Below are 18,233 nucleotides of genomic sequence, written 5' to 3' on the forward strand. Positions count from 1 at the left end.
GCAGTGATTAGGCTTTATCAGTAGCGGCTGGCATGACTTGCTGGTGGGAGGACCGGGGGAGCGCGGGAAGGGAGTCACACGGGGGGGGGGGGCGGAGGGTAATTTTAAATAAAAAATTACCTTCGCCAACCCGGTCCAGTCCTGCGTTGCATCGTCTCTGCTCCGAGTCCGAGCAGGCAGCCTCCTTCCCCTCCCCTAATCCAATCACAACACTGCAATGGCAGCGTTGTGATTGGCTGGGACGCCGTTCACACAGGTGTCTATGGGGAAACCATTTCCTCCATGTAGGTTGCATGCAGCCTACATGGAGAAAAGGGAGAGTGCGTATGACTGGTTTGGTTGCCCTGGGGCCGACCAAACCAGTCAGCGCCCACAACAGTGGGTAAGCCACCCCTCCCCTGCCCTGGAGCAGGACCACCCACCCACTCGCCCCCAGCAAAACCCTTCAGCTTTCTCACAGTGCGAGATGCAGAAACATAAAATGGTATTTATAATACCACTTTATGTTTCTGCTTCTCGCACTGCGAGAAAGCAGTGGGGCGACGCTCCTCCGCCCACAGGGAGGAGCCGCCCCTGTGCTTTGTTTGCCTATAATGCTTCAGTCATTTATTGATTAATTCTTGAATTATTACATTTAGTTCACCTGAAGCTCAGCTGCAGTGTTCAACAAGAGGAATTCCTCCACATTCCTTCACACCTACACCCCACTGTGGTTGAGAGTAGCAAAAACAGATACATCAAAGGGAGTCCACACAATAGGTCCAAGAAAAAGGGAAAATGAGCCCCCCTCTGGCTTCTCAGCCCATTCTGCTTGGGTACAGCCCATGTAGCAGTATTACATATTTATTTAGAGTTTGGAAAGCTCCCTCGGACCTTTGCAGTCAAAACCCCACGTGGACTTGTGCAAATGGCCTTTCAGGGTGGAGATTCACTTTGACCCTTGTTGACAGAAACAGGGCTGGTGTTTGGTTAGGGTTTGCAAGAAGAGATGAATGAGAACAGTTAAACAAATATGCCACCATTGTGTTTCTTGTAAGAGAAGAGACTATAAAGTAGGTTTTGCCTGACACCATATCCGTGCTAGGAAATCCTTCCATGTGGGTAATAAACACAGAAGAATGCACAGGAAATGCAGCCTTAAGGGGCTGGAGCGCCTGCCACGAATTTCACACAAGCATCGAGGATGTAAATGTAAATGTAATGTAAATGTACTGGACTTGTAAAGCGCACAGCTGCCCGTGAGCGTCCCGGCACTTGCTTAGGGAACCCGTCCTGTTTTTCCCCTGTGAGAAACCCCGGCAGGGTGTCCACAAGGTGAAAGCTAGGCATCCCGCCGCGAGGGGCCGTAGTGGAGATTAAGCAAGCTATTGCCCGGAGTCGCAGAGTGTGACCCCGTGAGTTGAGTAGGCACCAGAGCGAGAATTGTCGAGTCCATGGAATTTTTTTGAGCCCGAGACCCGCCGAGGCGGGGAATCGAACCCTGGTCCACGGTCGATCTCAGCTTCCGGGTCTGCCACCTCTAACCACTGAGCCACACTTCTCCACTTCTCTGTGCATGCAGTACAATAGTTCTGTGTTAGGATAAGAGGTGCAAGTGGGATGTCCAAAGCATCTGCCCACTTTAGCTTGGTGTATGTCTTGAAGTTTGAGTCATTCGGTACTCAGTAACTGCTGAACAGATTTAGACCAAATTTAGCAGAAAGCTAGATTTTGGTCCAGAAAGAGTGCTTTTTGTTGATTTGGTGTAAATCCATTCAGTAGTGTATATCATGCCCGAGAGGAACCTCGAAGCCGATAGATCTCATGGAGAGACCTGATTAGTTGTCACCACATCAACCAGGATGTGACTGCAGCCATCTTAGGATTCTGGACTCAGTCCTGAGTCCTATAAAATGGTTTAAAAAAATGAAAGAAGGGGGCAGGTTAGGGGTACCCTGACCCACTAGTCCTGGTGGTGGTGTCCCGACCCCACCTGGGGACAAAAACAATGTATTTTTAAAATGTTGCCGCACATTCACGCTACCCTTAAAAAAGGACCCGGTGGGCTAGGGCCCAAGAGGCAGGGGAAGGCGGCACAAAAACATATTTCTTCAGGGGTGGGGGACCGTGGCCCCCCCTCTCTGTGCCTCTGTGAGGCCCTGTGGACTGAGGGGATGAGGTGCTCTGCACCCCCCTCCCTGAGCCTTATTAGGCTCTGGGGACCCCATCCCTAGGGCCGAATTCCATATTAAATGGGGAGGTGAGACATCCGGCCCTGGGGACCCTACCCCGAGCTGAATCACAAATAAAGGGGAAGTGGGGCCATCCAGCCCATCTCCCCAAGCCTTAAAATGCCCTGGAGACCACATCCCGGGGCCCAGTTGAAGTTAAAAGGGAGGTGGCCGCGCTCCCCTTGCGGAGCCTTTTAATGCCCTGGGTGCCATATCCCCTGGGCCGGCTCACAGACTATGTCCCGGGGAGCTCAGTGCCGGAACCCAGTCGTTTTCCTCCCAGCATGAGCGCAGGCAGGGAAACATATGTTTGCTCCCACCTGGCGGAAGCATTTTGAAATGTCCAGCCAGGTTTGGAGAAAGCATACCTTTCCTGCCTGTTGGAGCACAGGGAGGGAAGGCATGTCTGCTCTCACAGGCAAGAGCTTTAAAAATGCTCCCACCGGATGGGATCAAACTTCTGTTTCCCTGCCAATGCTTCTGCGGGAAGGGAAACACACACTGCTCCGGCATAGTTGGAGTAAACAAAAAAGGAGGCTCCCACTGGGCAGGAGTGATGCCACCTCTCATAGTATGTGGAAGCCGGCTGGGGCAGCGAGGCCCTGGGTCTAACCCCTCAGCTTGCTGTTTGGTGGGTGCCCTGGGTTGGAACTGGGGCACCCACCTAAAAGAAATACAGGCCCTGGGGAATGGGGTCCTCTGAACCTATTAAGGTTTGGGGAGGAGGGCAAGATGGTCCTCTTCCCCTTTTCAATGGCATTAGGCCTGGAGGGATGGGATGGGAGTCCCCGGTGCCTACTAAGGCTCAGGGTGGGGGCTTGCATGCCTCCTCCTCTTTGTATGGTATTCAACCATAAGGGATGTGGTCCCTGGGGCTTATTAAGGCTCTGGGAGGGTGGTCGCACGCCCCCTACTGTATATTTAAGTAATGACCCCGGGAATAGGGTCCCTGTGACCACTATAGGCCCCCCTCTTCTTATAGACCCCAGTGGTTAGGGCCATGCACCCCTTCCCCATTACAAATATCTTTTAGCTGTGGGGATGTGGTCCCCGGGGACCAAAGTGGCTTGGGGAGGTGGCTGCGCTAATGGATTGGACACAGGGCCTGGCTTCAGGTAACTCCAACTCACGCCCTATCCATGCACTGCTAATTACTCCACAAATTACACTACTCCTGACATCTTCTATGACATCATTGATAATATCACTGCAACACTTGTGATAAAATTACTGATGAGAAAACTGCATGGCAGGGTCACAAGTTATAGTTACCTTAGGCCATGAGTTATAGGAATTTGAGATAACTATTACTCGTGTATTGCAGTTGTTTTGTTAGTTTAAAACGTTATGTTGTAATTGATATATACATCATTCCTTTGAGATTTAGTTGACCTGGATAATGCATCTACCAGGAGAGGAACCTGTATTTTATCTGTTGTGCAACCAAAAGTGGTGCTGACTTTCCTCGTTTTTGTGCACAGTTCTTCTTAAATGATTTTAGGGTTGTGATGGATAGAGATGATACATCTGAGTGGCGGCTCTGCGAGAAGTACCCCGACATGCCACCATGCTGTGAGAATGAAGCAGAAACCGGGAGTACGCCCCACTCCTGAGAGTCATGGAAGACCATTTTGGCTGTCATTTAGTAGTGTTCCAGTGAGCCATTGTACCACTGTACCAGTGTACCAGTGTGCCATTGTACTGTTAAGAGGGATAAACAACTGAAAACCTTTCTCTTCCCCTGATCTGCTCAAAGCATAAGTGGCGCCATAGTGCTGGAATGCCCCCGGGTTACCACGCGCTTTAGAAATGTTCATTCATTCATTCATTCATTCATTCATTCATTCATTCATTCATTCATACACTACTGTCTGAAGTGACCCTTGCTACTGAGCATTGAACCTGCCTCAAACTATGCCACCCTATCCCCCCGCTCCATGAGTATGTGACTTCATGGGCTCAGCAGAACAGGCAGAACAAAAGTGAGTGCATTCCCATTTTTCCTCAATTAAATTGTTTGCAAAGCTAGATTGTGCAAGGATTAGATGAGGGCAAAAGGGGAGAGACTAAAGAGAAAATGCCATGCTTCTCACAAATCACTGCTGAAGGTTTGAAATGCTAAAAAACTGTTACGCTGATAGTAGGAATGATTGTAAGTTATTGACTTTACCTCAAAGGAAATGGAGGAGAAAAGTGGAGGGGCAAAGGTCTTAGCAAATAGCTTGTGGCCTTGGTGCTTTCTTCCTTGAGATTGCGTACGTTGATCTGGAGTGGCCTTCTTCTGCCTTCAATACAATTCAGTCACCAGTGTTTACTCTCTGTTGACGGTACTAAACACTTTACTCCGTCTCCAAGACTTTCTCAAGTTCCACCATAATTTGGAGAATCACTCTTCAGTACACAGAATTCAAGAATGTACCTTACTTTGACCCAACCCATTCTCTACCACCAGGTAATTGTTCTCCAACTGAGACAGAGGGAAATCAGATTCAGTATGCCTCCCAACTTAAAATGGCTGCTAATGCAGACAGTCCCCATTTAAAACCCCTGCAAGAGAGGCAGAGGAAAAAGGATCTTCATATGCACCAGCATGTCTGAAACCACTCGGGAGACAGTGCTTGCAACCACCCAAGAGCAAGCAGAAGACAAGCAAGCGCCTTTTGTTTCATCGTAACACCGAGCATTACTTCTGGAGTACTCTGACTGAGCAATATTCATAAACTCTTACATCAAGATGCCAGAGTCTGCACACGAGAATAGAAACCGAGATAATCAGAGATTTACTCAATGAGAGTGTCAAAAATAATCAATAAAAAACAGGTTTTTCCAGGACTCGGTTAAATATTTTCTCTTGCCAGCCACTTTAAAGGGGGAACAGTCGGAACACTGCGGTCTTAACCACACGTGTACCGACTACGCAAGTGCAACAACGCTTGCCTTAACCATGCATATGCCTAAACCACGTATATGTGTGGTTAAGGCAGTGAGCGGTCTAGCTGCTGGCTAGACGAAAGATGGTGAAGGCGGAAGCAGGAAGACGCCACAGTGAGGTGAGTGGGGCTAGCGAGGGAGGGTCAGGGTAGGTTGCAGGGCAGTGGAAGGTTGGAGTAGTTTAAAGGACAGCGCGGGATTAGTGTAAGGAAAGGGGCAGGGTTTTAGGCCTTAGTGCATGATGAGCGGGATGGGTAGAGTCAGTGCGGGGGTGGAGTGGTGGAAGGGTCGGGGTAGTGTTATTAAAGGGGCAGGGTTTTAGAAACAGCACAGGGTGGGGGTTGGGATAGTGGCGACCTTTACCACACATACCCCTTCAGCATTCATGCCTATACCACGCAATTTGTTAGTAAATGCATGCGTGGTAAAGGAATACATGGTTAAAATGCATTCGGGGTTTAACCATGTGTGCTTCTGTCATACAACCACATTAAACATCGAGTCCAATTTGGAAAAAGATATGAATTTCTCAAATGGTTTCACTAGAATAAGTGAATTGGAAGACACTCAAAGTAAAGCGAAAGTTAGCAGATCATTCCAAAAGCTGTGCGTTTCACTGCACAACACCATATTATACAGTTTATAACAAAGTTGCACAATAGGGTTTTTGGTACTGTCTTCCCTAGATCCATTTTATTACCCTTTTCATCTCCAGACACCTGTGCTGCAATGTAAAACTTGGATACAATTTATGTCTGTGACACCTAATTTTTCAAAATTCAAATTTTTTAGGTTGAGCCTAGTGCAACGCGCATGTGCTGCAGAGTAAAAAGACCTCTTGGAATCACTACAGCTTTTGTGCAAGCTTGTGCATGTGGTGCTCACACGCTATTGGCCTTTGCGTCTGGCTTTCAAAATTGAAAGCACGCAATTGGCCAAAGGAGTGTGGATGTCCCAGATTTGTGGCAAATGTTTCCTCCCACGGCCTACAGCTTGCGAGAAACGCGGAGGGTGCCATCTGTTTCCAATTCGCGTGGTCGCTTTCACCACGCTAATTCAAAACAGATGGTACCCTGCGTGCTGCTATTGTTAACAAAGTATCTGAAACCTGTTAAATCTGTCTTAATGCTCTTCAAGTCCCAATAAAAAAACAGAAATCACAACAGCAGAAACCCAATGCTTGGGGTGCCAATGCGTCCAGCTGTGCTGGTTTCCATAGAGTGCCTGTGATCGGTGTGCAGCGATCTGGTGTCAGTGTGCGCAGCAGGGCTGGGAGGTGTGCGGGAGATGGACATTGCTTGCTTACCGCCATGCTGACTGGCTGTGGGCACTGGAGCTGCTGCAGCGCTCTGGTCTGCCTCTCTCGAAATGCTCCGCTCTGCTTCGGCTCCAGCTCTGTCACGGACAGGACTCCCGGTCGCCAGGGGCAGTGCGCTGCTTGCCTGCAGGAAGGTGCGCGTCCCAGGAGCAGGCGGTATATAAACGCAGGCGGCCAGCCAGGCTGCCTTACTCCAAGGCACTGCTTCCACTGTGTTTGGGCGAGCTGATGTGTGGGTAACAGTGCTAGCTGTAGATCTCGGCATGGTGGGCAGAGGGCACAGTGCCAGCAGAGGTTAGGGCGCCAACCGAACTGCTGGCTCAAGAAATCAGAATAGCTCGAGCGTTTAGGAAAGGGGGGGCTGCTCGGCCCCCACGCACGCATGGCTGGGCACGGGCCCCCCCTCCCCTCCTGATTGGTTTTGGGTCCCACCTTTGAACCGGAAGCGGTGTGAGTGCTTCCGGGTCAAGGGGAGGGACCAGGGGGGTAGAAAAGGCCTGGGAGAGCGCGGGAATCGGCCTCTTGTACCCGCACTCCCCAGGCTGGCTCCTCGCTCCGCTGCAGGGGCCGCTAAATTTTCTGTTTTTTCACCTTGCAGGTCTGTGGGATTGCGAAAGGCAGGACAGCTGATCGTCGCCGTGCCTTGCCTTGGTCGAGTGGATGTGGCGGGGGCCGCCGCAGTGCCAAGAGCCACGGACTCGAATCCTGGAAATCCGTTTTTTAGAAGCGGAAGGAGTGGCGCAGCGGATCGTGGCGTGCAGCGGTAGAAGAGCGTGGGGAGCAGGAAGCCTTCATGCGCTGGGCAGCGAGCATGGACTTCAGGATGGCGTTGCTATTTAAGGTGAGCCTGTGGCGCGTGTGCCTAGTTCTCCCATCGTGGGTGTCGAACGAGCTCTTAGCTCCGTGCAGGGATCATAGGACTTTAGTGTCGGTTGTGGTCGGGGTTTCGATTCCGTTATGAACATAATGGCATAATCACATAATTATGTGTTTAGCTCAGTGGGTGGCTATTATTGTCCAGCGCTCCTTTTTTATAAACAAAAATGTATGTTTGACAAAATAAGGAAAGTCAGTTCAGCGTGTGCGGGGTAAGGCAGCCGACCTCCGGGGGTCCGGGCAGATGTTGGAGCGTGGGGGGACAGTCTTGCCCCGCCAGTGCTGCGCCATCTTAAGAGCAGGCTCGAGCAGTAACAGAGTTTCAGCTCGTAAATGAGCATAATGAAGGCTGCGTTTCTTTTGCACAACGGGGGTGGAATTCAAAAAGTGTTCATGGGTTATACATAGGACCTCTTCTTATGGTGGGGGGTTGAGCCCCACGTCGCAGTACACATCAACGCTTTGCGAGCCCATGGAGCTGTAGGAAAGTAGCAAAAGTCGCAGAATTCGCTGGCAACCTACTGGAGCGGGATTCGGACTCATGGCCCCAGGGCCACATGAAATAACGTGGTTTGACTCGTGAGGAGAAACAGAACTCCAATTATCTCACTACAAAGGGCTCCCTTGAACATAACACCCTCACCTGCTCTCCCTGAGCTCTGGATATGGTGACTCTGGCTAGAGAGGAAGGTAGGCAGGCAGTATTGGCACTGTGCAAACTGTGATTGGTCCAATTGTATACCTTCTCTTGCACCACACTGACTATTAGTGAGGAGTATAATTATTCTTCATATAGTGTGCACGTGCATGCCGTTAAAGCTCCGAGGATGGGACCCGTGTAAATCATACATCATTTTTATATTATGCAAGTTATGACAGCAGCAGCGGCTCGATGGAATGATGCTGCGCCGTCGGGAAGACGGGCTGCCTTTTAAAAGCGCCTGCTGACTCACGAGGAAAATAGAACTCCAATTATCTCACTACAAAGGGCTCCCTTTACAGGTGACTGAGATGAGAGGGTTGGGCATCTCGTTTTGAGCTACGCTGGGGTTTGCGGTACAGCAATTATTGGGTCGGCAAGCTGTGGCTGATAATTCTGGGCCTGGTAATACCGGGGCTGGATTTGCCCGCAAAGCTGTAGGGGCTGCCGGCAGCTGTGAAAAAACGCTGGCCTCTACCTGTTCAGTAAAGATAGGGTGAGGGGAGAATCCAGCGGCTTGATTGAAATGACCCTGGTAAATTGTTTAGAGCCCGAGGCATACAAAGATCCCAAGAGTTAAACATGAATATGCATGCGTTATGGAACTCTGGAACAGCTGGCCTGCGTATTTATGGTTGCTTGTTTATCACTCCATTAGTTTAGACACCGGCAGTTTGTTGGGGAAGCCGGGGGCCTCGGAACTGTACTCTGTCGGACCCCCTAATTGCAGGCACATCATGTGCAGGTGCTCACACTGCTCACTTTCACTAGTTGGAATGAAGGCAAATCAAGTGAGCATGGTAACTCCATTAGTTTAGACACCGGCAGTTTGTTGGGGAAGCCGGGGGCCTCGGAACGGTACTCTGTCGGACCCCCTAATTGCAGGCACATCATGTGCAGGTGCTCACACTGCTCACTTTCACTAGTTGGAATGATGGCAAACCAAGTGAGCATTGTGGGGGGAGGGAAAGCATTTAAAGAATAACTTTCTCTCCGAGTTCCACTTTCTTTGTGAAGACTTAAGAGCAGCAATATTGTCGTGGTGTACCCTGGGCGTCAGTTGATAGCATTTGCAATATTATATACAAGCCATGGTTGCTGCTTATTTATCTTACGCAAGGAACAGCCATTGACTCTAGAATTACTATCATTTGTATCTGCTGAGTTGATAGTTAGAACAATCTTGGAACCATTCTCGAATGGGGTCGCCCTCTTTTTCTTGGGGTCCTCCTGGCGAGTAACATGTATCTAAGGGTAGGGCTTGACGAGGGCGTGAAAGCCAGTTTCCCAGGTTGCGTGGCACAGTATGCTACGCACAGACGTTAACCACGTCCCTTTGCAACTCAAAGCAGAAAGCCAAACAAGGGACTTGAATATTTCATTGTGAAGGTAATTAACACCGTGGTGGGCCCTAGTAATGAATTCAATTTGGGGACCCAGTAGTGCGTAAAAGACTTTGTATCATGCATTATTATGGTGAGTTCGAAAAGCAAAGCTCAGCAAGGCACCTGAGGTGAGCAAATTTAGTGTACTGCTGGGAGTGCTCTTTACGGGAGCTGCTTTCCACCTAAATTTGAGAACTACCCATAGTTCTCTGCATTTTGTTTTATTGCATATGTATGCAGCACTGTATTTCTGGACGGGTCTTGTTTTGACTTAAACTGGGTGTGCCCTTGGGTAAGGACAGAGCTAAACCTCTCTGAGGGCTCGAAGGAGGGTGAAACACAGGTCAGGGGTTGCTTTTGATCATGTTAGAGTGGCTTGGAGGGATTTTCCCAAAAGCCAAGGTTGTAACGTTGTGCTGGGAGTGGTAAAAGGCTCTTGGGCCATTTTTACAGCCCGGCATGGATAGCACTGTGATAATCCTATGCTTAAAGACTTTGCTGCTGAACTGGCAAAAAAGACTGTGTCCCTTTCAAGCCTATATCTATGCCTAAATACTTGGAGAGAAAAGCAGACACTGGAAGTGATGTTAGGGGCATTCAACATCAGGTTATTCAACTACACTGGACTCACAACGCCCGAGGCCTTTAGCTTCCGGTCAATCAGTCCTAAAAAGGAGCTGACGCATTATTACATTCATGGCAAGCGCCCTCATGGGGAAGTTACTCATGTAAGGGAAATAACACTGGACTTAGTGGGGGGAATCTTTTCATACGGGACAGAAAGAGCCCCAATTATACTCTATACCTTCCTTAAGTATCCAGGAAGGCGCCAGTGAGTCTTTATAGGTACGGCATGTGCTCTCGGTAAGGAATTATAACATAAAATAGGTTTACAGTTTTATTTTCTGGAACTATAAGGGGGGTGCCATGGCTTGTAAGCCAGGTGCTGGTGGTGCGCTGTGATGTGGTCAGCTCACGTAGCTGGTGAATTGCAAAATCTGGCCCACATTTTCTTTTCTTTACATGTAGGTTACCGCTGGAGCGGGTTCCAGGTTTCAACAAGGGGTCTGTACTTACTGAGGGAGGCATGCTTAACATATGACAACAATTTTCTTAACATGGGGGGGAGGCCAGGCCTACGTGGAACGGCCTCGGCGAAGGTTCACCCAGGTGCACTCTCAGCATGGACTTCGAAACAAGCAGTTGCGGAGGTACATCGGAATACGGGGCCTGTGTCTAAAACCCTAGGCACCAAAGGGTGGTACACGTAAGTTTTGTGGGGATGCCGTGTCACACAGACACACGCATACATGTATGTGTGGACAGACTTCGGAAATGCCAATAGCATTGGCCTGGCAAGAAATGTGCTGGGCTGCAGCACACCTTTTTAGTAACTATGAAAGCGCTATTTCACGGCATTTCACACCATTTGCTGTCCTTAAGTAATGATGGATGGGCTATTGCATTCACTGTTGACTACAGGTCTATTCATTCATTTAGGTCATACTACCAGGCACCCACATTGTAGCACTAATTTAAATGCTCTGCATGGGACACAAACTGATGCTATGTTAGACACTTGCAGTTGTAGGTTTGATGGAAATGTACCTGGTGCTGATCTTAGCTAAAGCTTAGCATGTGACAGCAACGAATACGGGCATGTGTACTGGATCTTTTGTCAGGAAACAAGAAACACTAATCGTTTGTGTTTGTTTTTCATTTATGTATGACCGGACCCATGGTTGATACAGGGGAAGTGCGCCACACCACAACAACTGCAAGAAGTGGACAGCCAAGGGGAGCGGTACACCTGGATCAGGAGTGTCAAGCAAAGGCCTCAACTGTGATGGGCGGTCAATTCGACGGCTCAAGAGGTGCCAGCAGGAGAAGGTGCTACCCATTCATTATGGTTGAAGTGTGTAATTGTCACCCATTTGTGTTGCGAGTTGGGGAAAGGGGCAGGGCAATGAGTTTAAAGTGCATACCGTCACAGTTAGACCAGGAGCACAAGTATTACGGAGGAGACATCACATCAACACCCTCGTTGTGAAGTGGATACTGCTAGGGGGCGCTTGCGCTCGCGGGCGCCTTTCATAAATAACACTGCATGGTGTTAGGAGGCTCCATAGTAAAGAGATAGGCTGGCACAGGGCTTAGCCTTACAATGGTATGGTTGCACCAACAGCGATTAGCATTGACGTGGGAGGTGTGAAGATCCGTCGCACCGTGGTGCTGATGAGGGAGGCCAGATAGTGGCACCAAGAGGGGGGGTGTAAAGTGCTTATGAGTAGGCCAGCCCCAGCTTTAGACCCTGCAACTTGAACAGGATACTGAAGTAGGTTGGGTTTTACACGTCTAGGGCCAACATACGCCCGGTCTCAGCGATTACAAGTATTCCAAAGATGGTGTCTGTCCGTCCAGAGTAGGAAGCGTGAATTACTTGATAGGTACACCACACCGCCCTCAGTCGTTATCTTACACGTGGCTGGCAATGATTTGGTTAAACTGGGCAGGAGGGGCCTGATCGCAGAGTTAATCTCAGCAGTGAACTGGTTAGCAAAAGTACGCCTGGCTGCACCATAGTGTGGTCCCAGTGGATAACTAGGCTGCAGTGGAAGGGGGGGGGGGACTCTGTTAGGGCATTGAATCACTCGGCAAAGAGGATCAATAACAAGATTGAGAAATTATTTCTAATACCTCAATTCCAGAATATTCCACATGGGTACATCTGGTGGGACCATTTCTACTTGCAGGTTGGTGTCCACCTAACTGAGACAGGCAATGAGCTACTGACAAAGAATATTTGGGCATGCTTAGAAGGTTTCGTGAGGTAGGTATGACCTTTCAGTGTAGGAGGTTTGGGGGGAGCCAGATAGTCGGTCAACTATGCTGGCCTGTGGCGGTAAGGTCATAATCGGTGAGCAGCAATTTAAGGTCCTTAGGGGGCGGCACCAGTCATCGAATGGGGTCGCCCAGGGGGAGGGGCCATTAGTCTCTCCCAGAACTTCAGGGGCAGGATATCCGCTTGCTTGGAAGGGTGCGGGGGAGGGAGTCACGCTTTCCTCAGGCTGGTAGCCACTCCGCACATACACTATGATGTCATCAAATGGCACGAGTGTAAGGGCCCTCCTGTTATGGTTAAATGGAGTTCACGGTGCGTACGAGGGTAACCAGGAGAGGTACGTACTCTCCCGATAACCGGGTCCTTGTTGCGCATGCGCACTCGTACGTGAGGGCGCAGATGGAAAAGGATCTGACACCGGTTAGCGACCTTGCCGTAGGCCTCAGAATTTTTGAATGCAAAATTGATAAGTAGGATGTTAGATTTGGTTAGGAACACACTGTATTAGACATTTGTTAAGGTTAGCCCTTCATACCTGTCTACCTTGCTGTGATCTAATGTCAGAATTTTGCATTTAATAATTATGAAATAATGTTTATTTTCCAATTTTATTTTATTTTCATATTTTAATAAATACGGCCGGGGGTCGCGAGACCCCCTGCCTTGCAAAGAAATCCCTCACCTGGTCAAATTACTACAGGGATTGTATGTGGTGTTTGCATGATAGGGAGGGGGTGGTCGGTAGTCCCAGACCATGAGGAAAGGGGGGGCCGCTCGGCCCCCACGCACGCATGGCTGGGCACGGGCCCCCCTCCCCTCCTGATTGGTTTTGGGTCCCACCGTTGACCCGGACGCGGTGTGAGTGCTTCCGGGTCAAGGGGAGGGACCAGGGGGGTAGAAAAGGCCTAGGGGGCGCGGGAATCGGCCTCTTGTACCCGCGCTCCCCAGGCTCGCTCCTCGCCCCGCTGCAGGGCTGCTAAATTTTCCCCACCCACCATCCCTGTTAGCAGAATTTCAGTTTGTACGTTGGTAGGTATCATCGGTGATGGTATTGAACACTGTTGATATGTGTAATTTTCTTCCTTAGGCCTTTTTTCCCTATTACAGGCAATATTAGTGGAATGTGCTCAATTGGTTATGTGGATGTGTATTTACATGTTTTTCTCCTTAGGCCTTTTTTCCCTTCACAGGTTTCTCAATTGTCGTATTTATTATACTGGTCAGGCGGTAAGGTCATAATCGGTGAGCAGCAATTTAAGGTCCTTAGGGGGCGGCACCATTCATCGAATGGGGTCGGGCCATTGGTGTCTCCCAGAATTTCAGGGGCAGGATATCCGCTTGCTTGGAAGGGTGCGGGGGAGGGAGTCACGCTTTCCTCAGGCTGGTAGCCACCCCGCACATACACTATGACGTCATCAAATGGCGTGAGTGTAAGGGCCCTCCTATTATGGTTAAATGGAGTTCACGGTGCGTACGAGGGTAACCAGGAGAGGTACGTACTCTCCCGGTACCCGGCCCTTGTTGCGCAGGCGCACTCGTACGTGAGGGCGCAGCTGGAAAAGGATCTGACACCGGTTAGCGACCTTGCCGTAGGCCTCAGAATTTTTTTATGCAAAATTGATAAGTAGGATGTTAGATTTGGTTAGGAACACGCTGTATTAGACATTTGTTAAGGTTAGCCCTTCATACCTGTCTACCTTGCTGTAATCTAATGTCAGAATTTTGCATTTAAAAATTATGAAATAATGTTTCTTTTCCAATTTTATTTTGTTTTCATATTTTAATAAATACGGCCGGGGGTCGCGAGACCCCCTGCCTTTCAAAGAAATCCCTCACCTGGTCAAATTACTACGGGGATTGTATGTGGTGTTTGCATGATAGGGAGGGGGTGGTCGGTAGTCCCAGACCACGTGTGCCCACTGCAGGGGTCTGAGGCTCACCTGCATGCATGGCCTCTGGAATTATGTGAATGTGCGGGCGCGTAGTTTTCCGCATAATTATGTATCTACCGCATTTGCCATATAATACATAATGTGCTTAAAAAGCTGCAGATTTTGGCACAAAAATATGTTATTTCTAGCTCAATCGATCGAATGTTACTAAAATCGGAGCAACATGGGCCAGTGAAAGGTCCTTTGCAAAGGTTGACGGGTCACTTGCCTGTTGCTTGTTGCTATGTTTGGGTGTTAAACTGAGGTGCAACATATGCCCAGACAGTGTTAACAAGTGCAATAATTGCAAAATAATGAAGTAATACTAACAGAACACCTGCTGCATTACGCCGTATAATTTTCCCTTTCTTGAAGCATAAATTAGTCAATCCTGACTCATAATTCGGCCCTCTCCTACCACATAATTCCAGTGGCCTGCCTGCTGGTTACATGTTTATATCCCCGGATAACAAACTGAGCGCTTAGTTTATTTACGATCGATGAACAGAGAGACATTAACTTTAGGGTGACCAGAATTTTAAAGCCAAAAACCGGGACATTGCACAAAATAGAAGAAGGACTATAATTTTACGTCAAGCGAGCGCACAGACTGACAGTGCTCCTCAGCAGAGATTTACAAAACAGGCAGTAAGAACATTCATAAGATGCAATTTTTAAACCCAGTAGCTTGGTTGTGAATGAAATTGCTTTCTTGGAACAACTACTAGCTAACTATCCCAGCTTTGTAAAACATAAAATAACACCTCCCCCCGTTTTAAGTCGACCCTCTCAAAAAACCGTGACATGAGCTAAATTTCTCGAAATCTGCCCGACAGCTGGTGAAAAACGGGGACCGTCCTAGCAAATCCGGTACACCTGGTCACCCTAACTAACATGGTTATAAGTAGCGTCTGCTGATAAAACGCCAAGAGGCGCTTTAGTCTGTGCGCTGATGGTAAAAATGGCCTTGTGCTGTTTCTCGCGCACTCTCTCATTTTGCTTTTCTGGTTCCCATCTTTCTAATCCATTCTCTCTTCATTTCTTCATCTCTTCATCTTCCTTTCTGTCCCCTCTCACTGTCTCTTCCTCCTTGTTGTCTCCAGCTGCCTGTGCCTCCGTCTTGTCTCTCGCCTTCTGTTCTCGCTCTCTCCCTTCACCCTCTCTCTCTCTTTTTCGCCTCTCTCTCACTCAATCTCTCTAGTGAGAAGAGACACCTGGTCATTCACTGGTTCATTATCGTCCATTAATGGCCTCGGAGGCAGGTTTTTTGTTACATAACAAACCATAATGCCAAAGATCACCAGAACATGGAAATGCCTTTATTGGACCATAAGACATGCTTTACTGGTGTTTTTTTTTATATTTCATGGTTTATTTGGAACGGCATGAAACATCTTTTTTTCTGCAAAGTAAGAAATATTTATTGACATAGCAAATTGAATACTGCAATGAACTGTTTGTATCATTCCCCCAAAAAACCTTCAGCTTTTTTTTTTTTTAAAAAGAGAGTTGCTTGCAGGAGTGAGGGCTTTTATTCTTTCTATGGTCAGCTAACAAGACTCGCTGATTGTTCTGTGTTCATTGTTCAAAGACTTTGTCAAATGACTGAGAAGCATATAACACTGAAAACCTCATAGGCAGGGTCACTGGAATTATGCAGCAGGAGAGGGCTAAATTATGCAGCAGGGTTGAGTAAATTATGTGGCTAGAAAAGGCAAATTATGCGGCATAATGCAGCACATTCTGTGATAGTAGTACTTTATTATTTTGCCATTTGCCATGGGAAAAAAGCAAGAAGACATTCTTTGTGTTAATTCTGTTTTAATTAGGGTAATTCAGTTGTATATGTTTTCTTGGTTATATAGGGGGACAAAAAAGGCTATAACACTTTTTTTATTATAACTTTTCAACATGCTGCACAACATTCACAATGCTCTACAACACAGCTTAAAGAAATTAACAAAGGCAATAACTCTGCCTAAACACTTATAAGGTCCCAAAGGCGAGACCTATTGGCTCTGCCAATGCTTGTTTATTGATTAGTGTGAGTTATTGTGCGTTTTTGTAATTTGCATTACGTTTTCAGCCAATTCATTATCTTTTTCTGAGCCCATCTGAAGCATTCATACTACGTCGTTTTTAGGCAATATCCGAAACCATACTTTTCACCAGACAGGTTGCCTTTTACATAACACTGTTGTTTTCAGTTTGTGGGGATAGTGTTGAACCTTCTTCATACTTATTTTAATATAATGAGGTCCCTCTTGCATACTCCCTTTACTCTCTATTTGAGCTCTCGTTTCACATGGTGTAAACCAATGATGACTCTGTGTTGAGGTAACTCCATTTCACGCTACTTGTTCTGAAGAACTAAAATGAGACGTTTAGATGAGATGTTTTGAAGTCCTTCCTTAAGCATTATTCATGGTTGGCACACACTGTGTGGTCTGCGACAATCAGCAGTGCTGCGTTACGTGAATGTGAACTGTACAGTGCCTTTTTTAGCAAGAGTGATGCTCTGATCTGGTTGGCCACACTCGGGCTAAAAAGGCTGCTTTAACGTGATGCTAACTAAACATTGCACTCCAGTGCAAAGGGGGCACAGCACAGCCTTACATGAGATTTGTACATGAAGTAGGTGAAAAATATGTAATTGTGCAGTAGTTACACATCCTGGGGCTTATTTATGAGCCCTGGCGTCACATTTGCATCGCTGGTGCGTCACTTTTTGTAACGCACCAGCGGTGTAAAAATCACGCCTTGTTGCACCATATTTACAAAGTGACACATCTAGATAGATGCGTCACTTTGTAAACCTCTGCGCCACAATATACCTGCGCCAGGTATAATTTATGCAGGGGGGGCGTTCTGACGCAAGAAAGGGTCATAGAAGTGACGCAGTGAAATCTATAGGATTTCACTGCGCCATTTCTAGGATGCAAATGTGTCAATATCTTACGCCTGCCTCATGGCAGGAGTAAGACTGGCGCAGGCACATTTAACATGGGACTTGCCCATGTGTAATGACCCATTGCTGGAGTTGCGTCACTTTTGTGACACATTCCAGCAATGCGTCACTTTTGTGTCTACAGAAACGTCAGAAATATTGACGTATTTGCAACTCCTTGCGACATGATGCGTCATACTGTAAATATGACGCATCATTGGTGTTGCAGAGAGGGTGCAATGAAAAGTGACGCATCGCTGTTTTCTCGCAGCGATGCGTCACTTTTCATAAATGAGGCCGTCTGCATGTAGGAATATCACGCAATGTTCCACTTACTGATACGTTGTGCCTGATTTCATTTGGCTTTAGGATTTCACACAAAGCTGTGTTTGAGCTGTTCTTGCCCCGTTATAACCCTTTTGCATAGTACCAAAGCCAAATATATCACATGCAGCTTAACGTATCTGGAGAACCACATTGTATAACTTACTGTCAAGGAGCTGCTCCATAACGTCACTTCCTGTGAGGAGTATTTGCCTTAAGTCCAGGTAAGCGTAACCAACTTCTTCACACTCGTCCTGCAGCTCATTCATTGGCTCACTAACCACAGTGAATTTTAACCTGTGGGAGTGAAGGGATTCATGACAAAGTGTACTTGAGATGTCAACAGAAATCAAGCCCTTCCAAGGCTCGCATCACTAGCTGGAGGTTAAGACCAGAGAGAAGGAAAACATGAGGAATGCACCACACCACACTGACTACAGCGTGCCAACAATGATAAGGAAATCTACAAGCACTTAACACCCGATGCCACTTCACTTTCTATGGAGAAACATAATTTACCCCACAAGCCAAACAACGCATTACAACGAGGTCATTACAACAACTGTGTTGTTACATCGCATGCAAATTCAATGCATGCCATTACAACGAATTGCTGTAGGGGGGCAGAAGGTGTTGGATTTTAAATCCAACACCTTCCCTACTGTTGCACAGCCTGGAGTTGGAATAGTAAATTATACTATTCCAACTTCCAGCGCACCCCGACAGCAAGCCATTGTAATGACTTGCGTTGTATGCGTCGTAACAACTT

The 18,233-nt window shown here is 47.8% G+C and overlaps 1 protein-coding gene across 3 annotated transcripts in view; it reads right to left on the reverse strand.

The window, feature by feature from the left end:
* Positions 1–18,233, reverse strand: part of LOC144755675 (X-linked retinitis pigmentosa GTPase regulator-interacting protein 1-like) — a 434,709-nt gene that overhangs the window by 16,662 nt on the left and 399,814 nt on the right. For all 3 annotated transcript variants that reach the window (XM_078644845.1, XM_078644846.1, XM_078644848.1), the window contains one exon: positions 17,631–17,761. In XM_078644845.1, the coding sequence (XP_078500971.1) occupies positions 17,631–17,761 (131 nt within the window). The remainder of the gene's footprint in view (positions 1–17,630; positions 17,762–18,233) is intronic.

This window comes from Lissotriton helveticus, chromosome 5_1 (assembly GCF_964261635.1).
Source record: "Lissotriton helveticus chromosome 5_1, aLisHel1.1, whole genome shotgun sequence".
Classification (NCBI taxonomy): domain Eukaryota; kingdom Metazoa; phylum Chordata; class Amphibia; order Caudata; family Salamandridae; genus Lissotriton; species Lissotriton helveticus.